Genomic DNA, 11,200 nt, shown 5'->3' with positions numbered 1-11,200 from the left:
TGTCTATAATTTAAGATCACAAATTACTCTTTGCATTCTAGTTTGACAACTAAACTTTTTTTACTTTCCACGTACAAGATTTATAGAGAATTTGTGCATTTTGACCTTTTGATTCTAACAACCAATCATTAGACAATCAAGAATGGAAACTTTGGAAATATTACAGATAGAGCCACTGTGATTTAAATTATTTAACATGTTAATTCTGACAGAAAATCCTACTCAGAAAAAACAACCAGAAGCAGCATGTTTGAGTGCAAACAGCAAGAAACATCAAGAAACACGACCTCCCCGATAGTCAGAATGGCGCAGCATCCATTTCCTACTTTACGGAATTGCCTCCCATTATAAATCACTTTACCTTCTCAACTCTGAAGCATCCCAGACACATTCTTTACCCGTGAATTCACAAGTCTTTTCTCTGAGAGCGGCCTTGGGACTAGGAACTTTTTGAATGAGTATAGAAGTCGGGAAGGAGACAATAGTGTCAACTTGGGATTGCCTAAGGCAACAACAGAGCGAAACAAGACCGCTTTGGTTCTCTGGGTCTCTGTCCCTGACTGCATAGCGGGTCATTGTTGGGAAATATTTCCTCACCTGGCATTCCAAGAAATGGAGAGCTCCACAGCTGTATATAATCCTGTCATTAAATACACGCGTGTTCTATTCCGCTGCAATTAAGAAAATTGATAGAACCAGATTGTGGTCTGAAATCTTTTTTCAGAACTGCTGCCATCGTGTGGCACTGTGGAGCTATGACCAGAAGAGTCCTGTAAAGGGTCATATGGTTCATCTCAAGATGGCTGGGCTCCAGCATAATCTAGTCCTATAATTAATTCTAGCTTCATATTGAATCATTCCCGTGGGCACAGAGTAAACTACAGTAAATCCTGTGGACATTTTGTTGTTTTTAGAATTTTCGGACTTCCCTCCACTAAATTGACAACATGACAAGCTTATGTGGGTAATATGTTTAAAGGAAAAAAAAAGTTTTTAAAAGCAGAAAAAATAAGTCTATTTTGCAACTCTATAATCGGTGTGCTTTCTATTTTATAGAGATAGTCATCATCTTACTTATTAAAATAGGGGCTTATTACCTACAAACCAATCATATCAATTCATCTGGAATACATCCAATTTAAGGGAGACATATTTCCCCCTACCAAATGTTCATGAAACCTATGAATTAGCTATATACTAACACTTCAAGATATTATTTAATCTATATTTATATTAAAAGCAATATTTGGCAAAAAGAAGTTGACACTTTAGAACTAATAAAAACCACAATTACTTTTGCAGCAACCTAATAATGAATAGGACCACTTATTTTTCATCTCAATTACACACAAGTCTTACAATAAAGGTGTAAGGTAAATAAATAGTGCAATCTGCATTTCACAGCTAAGAAAGCAGATGAAGATAAATAATCTCAAGACAATATTAAATATTTTAAAAGGACCCAGAGCTCTGCTATCCCTGAATTCTGCTCTAATATTCAGACTTCCCCTGTAATTTTCTTTTATTCAAACACCTTTTAAATACCTAGTAAAATGTTTTTTAATACAGAAATTTTTAAAAATGTTTTTCTTTTTAAGTAGCCTACTTTACATACCCTAGGAGAAAAACTAGAAAAAAAGATGATTCCAAAATCGAATCTGTTCCTTTAGAAATGTGCAAAATTTCCTTATTGATGCATACCATTTAAAGATCTTACATCTACTCTCATTTTAATAATCTATTCTTTTTAAAGACATTACAATTTGTGACTACCTGCCCCTCTTAAAAATTTCCTAATAGTTGGCCGGGCGCGGTGGCTCACGCTTGTAATCCCAGCACTTTGGGAGGCCGAGGCGGGTGGATCACAAGGTCAGGAGATCGAGACCACGGTGAAACCCCATCTCTACTAAAAAATACAAAAAATTAGCCGGGCGTGGTGGCGGGCGCCTGTAGTCCCAGCTACTCGGAGAGGCTGAGGCAGGAGAATGGCGTGAACCCGGGAGGCGGAGCTTGCAGTGAGCCGAGATTGCGCCACTGCACTCCAGCCTGGGTGACAGAGCGAGACTCCGTCTCAAAAAAAAAAAAAAAAAAAAAAAAATGTCCTAATAGTTAACACACATATAGTCTCTAAGATACACAGAGCATTTGCATCTAATATGTGCTAAGCATTGCTAGTTTAACATACTAATTCATTTAAACTTCTCAAAAACCCCATGATCTAGGTAATAGTATCTGCATTTTTATGGATGAGGAAACAAGGATAGGTAGGCTGGGCGATTTGCCCAAGGTTGCACAGGTCAGCAGTGACACAGCGGAATTCAGAGCCACAGTCTGGCTCCTGAAGCAGCCCTCTCAAGCAGTCATCCTGCTCTCATTCAGAAACTGCTTTACTTCTGCAACATCTAGAATAAATTACCATTCTTCTATTTTATATAGAATTTTATATTTTAACGTCACTAGTGCCATTTGTCTAAGTAACAAGCTACTGCATATTTGAAATCACAAAGCTAAGCTTGAGTAGTAAGGGACAGAGGCAAGTTTTCTGAACTCCTTGCAGGCTTGAACAATAGCCTTCTGGCTCTTCAGTAAGTATAATCATACAGGCAAGAGTGGTTGCAGATATTACCTTTATGTTACTTAAACCGAAAGAAACAAAAATCCATTCTATTTAATTTTACATTAATGTTTTTCCCTACTTTCTCCCTTTTTCATGGGATCTCTAAGTGCTCTTCCTGGATGCTGAGTGCCCATCCTGTAAATGAAAAAGCTAGTTAATGATATTGTACATAAGTAACGTTTTAACTGTAGATGTGTGTGTGCGTTTTTGTTTTTTTTTTTTGTTTTAACCACAAAACCAGAGGGGGAAGTGTGGGAGCAGGTGGGCTGGGCAGTGGCAGAAAACCTCATGACACAATCTCTCCGCCTCCCTGTGTTGGTGGAGGATGTCTGCAGCAGCATTTAAATTCTGGGAGGGCTTGGTTGTCAGCAGCAGGAGGAGGAAGCAGAGAGCACAGCATCGTCTGGGACCAGACTCGTCTCAGGCCAGTTGCAGCTTTCTCAGCCAAACGCCGACCAAGGTATGGCTTCAGTTTGCTACTGGGTTGTGCATTCAGCTGAATTTCTTGGGAAGTCCAAATTCTAAGGAAAAATATTTTTAATTGTAATGCTGTTAAACAGACTTAAATTTTCTAGCCTTTTTAATAAGCAGATTAGATACATTGCAGGTCTCCTGGAACAAAGGTGTCTAGATATTTTGAATGCCAATCAAATTTAAAACTTAAAAATACTTCCACTGGGTCCTCAAAAGAACAGAAACCACCGCTGCTAATCAGAAAATAGTGAAATTAAATTCCCCTTTGGAATTTAATTTCACTATTAATTTTCAATGGGTGACTGTGCAAGAATTTAAAAGAAAAGTGATCTTTTACGCTAATTAAACCGATTACAATGCTATTTTTTAAATGAAGTATCTCACTTTTAAGGGGAAGAAAACCCTTTCTGAATATGCCACTGCTAAATTTAGCTGTTAAAATATTCACCAAGATACCTGTATGACACTATGTAGGCTTATTATTACAAATAGAAAAGCTGTTGGCTATTGTCAATGTTTTCCTTTGAATTTCAAACTTTTAGAACATCTTACCTAAATAACAAATTTCAGAGATAGTTTGAGTTCACCTAAGTAGCACCTACTTAATAATTAAGCTAAAAGTCACATTTAAAGTACATGTTGGAAAAATGGATAAAGCAAATTTTTTTCACTTTTTTCTGTGTTTTTTCTTCTCTAAAAAGTATTCCCATACTAGCTTATTAATATAACTAAGTTACTGTTGATCTGTTTGTACGTTTAGAGAGCTAGATATATAAACTCTAGATATATAAACTGGAACTCTAAATTTAAAAGTTGAATAAATACAGACTTGCAAAATTTCCCTTTCCCTTGCCTAATAGTGAAAGATGGAGAATAGGTGGCAATATAAATATTAACTTGAAAGACTATAATACTAAAAAGGCATCTCTAAGAAGTAGAAAACATTCTATAGAAAATATATTTTATTTGTTATCATTTTGTAATGTGGTAGTATAAACAGTTATCACTGTTGTAACCTATGAAGATGTCAGCTATTCCTTATGAAATATTTTGCAGGAAAACTCACTACCATGAGAATTGCAGTGATTTGCTTTTGCCTCTTAGGCATCACCTATGCCCTACCAGTGAGTACAGCTGCATCTTAAAGAAAATTCCTGAAAATAACTCAATTGTGTGCTTCCATGTGCTAGGAGGACATTCTTGTAAACTTTCTTCATCTTTTCTGTTTCTAAGGTTAAACAGGCTGATTCTGGAAGTTCTGAGGAAAAGCAGGTAAGCATCTTTTAGGTTTTTATATAGTTAAATCATTTACTCAATTATGGCAAGAGGCACAAGAAACATATTTGCTGCAATAATACTTATCTTCTCAGTCAAATCCATTGGTTTACAAGTATTTATTGACTGCCTGCTATGAATCTAGGCCAGTACCAAGCACAGTATAGTTTTTAATAAATATAAGTTTGTAAAACCAACCCAGATGTTTTAAATATAATAATGTCTAGGCATGTAAGATGAGTTATATGTAAGATGAGTTATCGCGTGTAAGATGAGTTATATGAAGTTGTGACTTTTTTTCCCATTAGTCCACATACTGATCTAAAAGCAGAAAATTCCAGATTTGCTTTGTTTAGTGGATTGCTAAGTTTAAAATTCACATTGGATATTAGTCAGAACTGTTTGTATGACCATAATATTCACAATATTGTCTGAGATATTAGCTGAGAAGCCCATTGTGAAAAGAAAGTCTATGCGTGCTGTTTGTATCTATTGTGATTGTCAGCTGATGTTAGATCACATTTTCTAACCAAACATAAGACCAACCAAACGCTTTATTATAATTATTTGACCAGCACTAAAGACGTACCTACCCCTCCACAACAGATGAAACTGTGCCAGCCAAACAACAAATGAGCATTGTCCCCAGAAGCTTGGACAAAAAGGCACACAGAGTTCAATTCCAGTTGAACAGAATAAAGGCCAAAATAGAGTTGCCTTGGGGGTCACTGCAATTAGATTGCTTAATGAAGACATTAAAAGAAGTATTTTGTGTTCGTTTGTGTGTGGAGGGGTGTGTGTGTCTGTTTTTCAACTGATTTGAAAACACAGGTGTTGAATCCTAATAATAAACCAGAAAAATTAACATCTCCAGAGAAGATAGATGTCATACTATTTGAGGCAAGAATTAGTGCCTTTTTAATAAATGAAAATATGGCAAAGATGCATTTTAGAAGACACGTGGAGCTATAACAATTTAAGAAATCAGTGAAGAGCTCAAGGCTCAGACTTCTAGGATCCCAGAAACTTAAAGCTAGTAAAAAACTGGGGAAGTCTCTAAGGATATATGCCTGAAAATACACACTGGTTATCTGTGAGTGTTAGGATTACTGGGTGGTTTTTAGTCTATTCATTTTGCTTACCTTTATTTTCTTCATATTAGTTTTTAAAAATTATAAATGTAACTTATACATCCATTCTCTCTGAGCCTGTATTACATGTGTCATGAGAATAGATAGATAGATATGAAAAAGTGAAGAGAAAAACTCTGAACTCACCTGGTCCCGTTGTTTTTGCATCTTCTTATTTTATTTATTTATTTATTTATTTTTATTTTATTTTATTTTATTTTTTGAGATGGAGTCTCGCTCTGTCGCCCAGGCTGGAGTGCAGTGGTGTGATCTCGGCTCACGGCAAGCTCCGCCTCCCGGGTTCACGCCATTCTCCTGAGTAGCTGGGACTACAGGCGCCCGCCACCACGCCCGGATAATTTTTTGTATTTTTAGTAGAGACGGGGTTTCACCATGTTAGCCAGGATGGTCTCCATCTCCTGACCTCGTGATCCGCCCTCCTTGGCCTCCCAAAGTGCTGGGATTACAGGCGTGAGCCACTGCGCCCGGCTGTTCTTTCATCTTCTTAAAGCAAGGAACCCCTTCTTTCAGCAAAACTTTTCAGAGAAACCCAATACGAAGCTCCTCTGGTTAGAGCCAGCCATGAGAGAAACTCCAAGTACTTCTGACTGGTTCTGTCTCTACTCATCCACCCCTTAGGTGGCTGCAGAAGAGACTCTGTGCAACCCCCAGAGTTCTCATTCTCAATGACAGGGAAATGTAATGATTGGCCCTGGATGATTCAGCAAATCAGATGACACTTACTCAGAGCAATTTCCACTCCTCTGCAGTAGCATATTATCAGTATCTTCCAGATAAATAATTTGGCTAAAGAAAAATCCATTTCATTTACATCTTTGGCACCTTACAGCAATAGAACTTTTGTGCAATGATTTTAATATTATATTTCTACATTGTCTGTTAAGATACATATGGCTATTGAGCACTCAAAATGTGGGCTAGTGCAACTGAGGAACTGAATTTTTATCTTTTTTTCTTTTCTTTTTTGAGATGGAGTCTTGCTCTGTCACCCAGGCTGGAGTGCAGTGGCGTGATCTTGGCTCACTACAAGCTCCGCCTTCTGGGGTCACGCCATTCTCCTGCCTCAGCCTCCCGAGTAGCTGGGGGTACAGGTGCCTGCCACCACGCCCGGCTATTTTTTTATTTTTATTTTTTTTAGTAGAAACGGGGTTTCACTGTGTTAGCCAGGATGTTCTCGATCTCCTGACCTCGTGATCCGCCTGCCTCGGCCTCCCAAAGTGCTGGGATTGCAGGGGTGAGCCACTGTGCCTAGCGTTTCATTTTAATTAACTTAAATTTAAATAGCCCCATGTGGTTAGAGGATACTGTATTAGACATCACAGCCTTAAAGAGTTCCTTCTTGTTCCATGGACTGGACACAATGAAGATCAACAGTAATTAAGGTCACCTCTGGTTTAGATGTGCTTTATCTGAGAGGAAAATTCAGCCAGCAAACATACAAAAAGAAAGCACGGTGTGAAGTTCAGTGTTAAGAGCTAGTTTGCCTGCGTTTGAACCCTGCCTGGCTCTGTCATTTCCTACCACTTAACTGCACTGTGGCTGAGTTTTCTGATCTGTAAGGTGGGAATAATAATAATACCTATCTTACAGGGGAATGAGAGGATCAAATGAGTTCATATTTGTAAAGCAATTGGAAAGAGTGCCTAGCCCACAGTAAGTGCTATATAAGAGTTTGTTAAATGAATCTGCAAGAAAAAAAAAATTACAAAAAGGTACCTAAGGGTCCCGGTGACTATATGCTTGCATCAAGACTGGTGAAGAATGGTTGTTTTTTCCATTCATTCCTACGTTTCTTTTTTTAATAATGATAAACATGCAACTTTTTTGTAGCTTTACAACAAATACCCAGATGCTGTGGCCACATGGCTAAAGCCTGACCCATCTCAGAAGCAGAATCTCCTAGCCCCACAGGTATTTTTAAACTTCTCATAATTAAACTACAGTGATGAAAGATAGCCACAGTAAGGCCATTTGGGCTGCTCAGATGAATCCTGCCTGCCTGCTGGCAAACATGTCCTTAGGACATTGACTGATCTGCCATGTTGGCTTCTCCCTGTGTTAAGCCATCCACAGATGAGGCTGAAAAATAAAAACTGCTTTGGATTAAAAAGGTTAACTTTTGAATAAAAAAGCTAGCATGTGTGATGCACACTAACACGTGCCATTCCTTCTTCAGAATGCTGTGTCCTCTGAAGAAACCAATGACTTTAAACAAGAGGTAAGTTCTCATTTTCAATCAGAGGCCCATCATGCCTTGAAGAAATGAAAGAAGCCATTGCCTGGATTCTCTTCTGATGAAATTTCATTAGCAAGTTTCCCAGCTAATTGGCAGCCTAAAACTTGCTCATAAAGAAAACATGTATTTACTAAATATTAGAAATACTAGGTTTCCTCAGATAAGTTTAGCACTACAGAAGATGTTTATTAATGCCTGTTATTTGAAACATTAAGCTGCTTGCAATTTATTTAAGGTATTTTATAGATATCTAATATCTAATAAGCATCTAATTAATGCCTATCAAAGCTAAGATTTTGCCTTTAGGAAAGTTTTCTTTCCTAATAAAATAGTTTATTTGACAACTATTCTTTTTATTAGGATCATTCATATATTTGCTAAGCAAAGAGTAAATTTATTTTCCTTAAGATTCAATTTGAATATACTAAGAATATTAAAGCGAGTTAGATAAATTACCTAATATATTTGTCAATTTGAAATTTAATAGATTTTGTTTAATTCAATGGACAGTTTTGAGCTGCAGTTTATACACACATGCATAACAGAGTCACCTTTCAATTATCCATGCTAATAGGAAAGTGGTTATAAATTTTGGTACACACATTAAAATATGGATACTCTTCTCTTTTGATAAATCTCATTTCAAATAAAAAAACCAGTCTCATAATTATGTATCTGTGTCTACTACATCATCGAATTTAGTAAATAATGTTTAATATGTATAAGGAAAAACAATATTATTGATATGAAGATTATACTCACATATTTGGCTTGAAAATATCTATAAAAATAATTTTTGTTGGAAAGTAAGAAATGTTCCTCCGAATGTTATTAATCCCTGTGTTAAAAGAGAAATTAGAAGATGCTCACTTTAGCTCCTAAAAGCCATGGTGTGTACTGTGAATGCAAAGATTCTGAAACTAAATAAAAAGAAAGATAGTAAAAGACTAATGTGCTATAAAGGCTAAGGGAAAATAAAAACCCATACATTAATCTTCCTGGCCATCTTAATTTTCAGACCCTTCCAAGTAAGTCCAACGAAAGCCATGACCACATGGACGATGTGGATGATGAAGATGATGATGACCATGTGGACAGCCAGGACTCCATTGACTCGAACGACTCTGATGATGTAGATGACACTGATGATTCTCACCAGTCTGATGAGTCTCACCATTCTGATGAATCCGATGAACTGGTCACTGATTTTCCCACAGACCTGCCAGCAACTGAAGTTTTCACTCCAGTTGTCCCCACAGTAGACACATATGATGGCCGGGGTGATAGTGTGGTTTATGGACTGAGGTCAAAATCTAAGAAGTTTCGCAGACCTGACATCCAGGTAAATCCTTTAACAGACACACCTGATGGTTCTGACTAGAGCTCAAGCCTAGGAAACCACAGTTTGCATATCCATTCATTCATTCATCCACTCATCCATTCATTCATCCATTCAGCAAGAATTCATTCATATTCTACTTTATGATCATTGAGTACAAATCTTTTTCTGCTTGGCGGTTTTTGTGAATCTTCATAATTTCTCTCTAGATTTGATACTCAAACACAATTCTACTTTTTGAAATCCTGGATCACTTATTTTCAGATTAAAATAAATGGAAAACAACAATTATTTTAAAAATATAATGGTCATGTTTTGAAGTTAAATACCTAAGAGGAATTGTAGTTGCAAGTTACACTGAATCCTTAGCCACAGAATCTGGATTTGACATAGCCTTGCCGTTTACTATTCTCTTTACTTTTTAACTAACAGTTCACTTCCTCTTTATGTAGGTTTCAATATAATGAAAACTACCTCATAGGTTTCATTACATATGTAAGTGATGTACTTATTAAACTGAAGGAGATGCCATATATGAAAGGGCTTGGTAAAGTACTATACAAAGTAACATGCTAGGATTATTTCAGCCAGATTTAGACAATTTTTAGTATAAGATGGCCTAAAAGCTAGAGAGCGGAAAAGGATTACCATATTCCCATCCCTAGCTGTTCATATAATTCTTCTTCATTTGTGCCATGATTCAGTACCCTGATGCTACAGACGAGGACATCACCTCACACATGGAAAGCGAGGAGCTGAATGGTGCATACAAGGCCATCCCTGTTGCCCAGGACCTGAACGCACCTTCTGATTGGGACAGCCGTGGGAAGGACAATCATGAAACGAGTCAGCTGGATGACCAAAGTGCTGAAACCCACAGCCACAAGCAGTCCAGATTATATAAGCGGAAAGCCAGTGATGAGAGCAATGAGCATTCCGATGTGATTGATAGTCAGGAACTTTCCAAAGTCAGCCATGAATTCCACAGCCATGAATTTCACAGCCACGAAGATACGCTGGTTGTAGACCCTAAAAGTAAGGAAGAAGATAAACACCTGAAATTTCGCATTTCTCATGAATTAGATAGTGCATCTTCTGAGGTCAATTAAAAAGAGAAAAAAATATAATTTCTCACTTTGCTTTTAGTCAAAAGAAAAAATGCTTTATAGCAAAATGAAAGAGAACATGAAATGCTTCTTTCTCAGTTTATTTGTTGAACGTGTATCTATGTGAGTCTGGAAATAACTAATGTATTTGATAATTAGTTAAGTTTGTGGCTTCATGGAAACTCCCCGTGAACTAAAAGCTTCAAGGTTATGTCTATGTTCATTCTATAGAAGAAATGCAAACTATCACTGTATTTTAATATTTGTTATTCTCTCATGAATAGACATTTATGTAGAAGCAAACAAAATACTTTTACCCTTTTAAAAAGAATATAACATTTTATGTCACTATAATCTTTTGTTTTTTAAGTTAGTGTATATTTTGTTGTGATTATCTTTCTTTTGTGGTGTGAATAAATCTTTTATCTTGAATGTAATAAGAATTTGGTGGTGTCAATTGCTTATTTGTTTTCTCACAGTTGTCCAGCAGTTAATAAAACATAACCTTTTTTACTGCCTATATAATGTTTTTAAAGGTTTATTTTGGTTTCAATTGATACAAAATAATAGTACATATGTATAGGGTACTGTGTGATGTTTTGTTACATATATACACTGTATAATTTTCCAAGGGTAATTATCATATCCATCACCTCAAACACTTGTCATTTATTTGTGGTGAGAACATTCAATCCTCTTTTCTAGCTATTTTGAAGTATACGATACATTATTATTGACTATAGTCAAGCTACTTTGCAATAGAATACTAGAATTTATTCCTCCTAGGTAACTGTAACTTTGTACCCATTGACTAACCTCCCCTCATCCACCTTCCCACTCTCCCAGCTGCTGGTAATCACTATTCTACTCTCTACTTCTATGAGGTCAACTTTTCTAGATTCCACATATGAGTGAGATCATGCAGTACTCCTCCTTCTGTGCTTGGCTTATTTAACTTAACATCCTCTAGGGTTCACCTATGTTGTCAAAAATACCAAGAGA

General features: G+C 36.7%; 1 protein-coding gene across 5 annotated transcripts; it reads left to right on the top strand.

Moving 5' to 3' along the window:
• The first annotated feature begins 2,928 nt into the window (after positions 1–2,928).
• Positions 2,929–10,641, top strand: SPP1 (secreted phosphoprotein 1). 5 transcript variants are annotated; one of them, XM_055297039.2, is made up of 7 exons: positions 2,929–3,077; positions 4,148–4,215; positions 4,325–4,363; positions 7,348–7,428; positions 7,694–7,735; positions 8,772–9,095; positions 9,797–10,641. In XM_055297039.2, the coding sequence occupies exons 2-7, from the start codon at positions 4,162–4,164 to the stop codon at positions 10,199–10,201; spliced, it is 945 nt and encodes a 314-aa protein (XP_055153014.1). In that variant the 5' UTR covers positions 2,929–3,077; positions 4,148–4,161; the 3' UTR covers positions 10,202–10,641. The 5 variants fall into 5 exon arrangements, with proteins under 5 accessions (XP_055153014.1, XP_055153016.1, XP_055153015.1 ...); XM_055297041.2 differs by lacking the exon at positions 7,348–7,428 and having other exon boundaries at positions 2,955–3,077; XM_055297040.2 differs by lacking the exon at positions 7,694–7,735 and having other exon boundaries at positions 2,955–3,077.
• Positions 10,642–11,200: the final 559 nt, after the last annotated feature.

The sequence above is a fragment of the Symphalangus syndactylus genome, chromosome 10 (genome assembly GCF_028878055.3).
Source record: "Symphalangus syndactylus isolate Jambi chromosome 10, NHGRI_mSymSyn1-v2.1_pri, whole genome shotgun sequence".
Taxonomy (NCBI): domain Eukaryota; kingdom Metazoa; phylum Chordata; class Mammalia; order Primates; family Hylobatidae; genus Symphalangus; species Symphalangus syndactylus.
The sequence above is the reverse complement of the archived record's forward strand: the minus strand, read 5'-3'. Positions and strand labels throughout refer to the sequence as shown.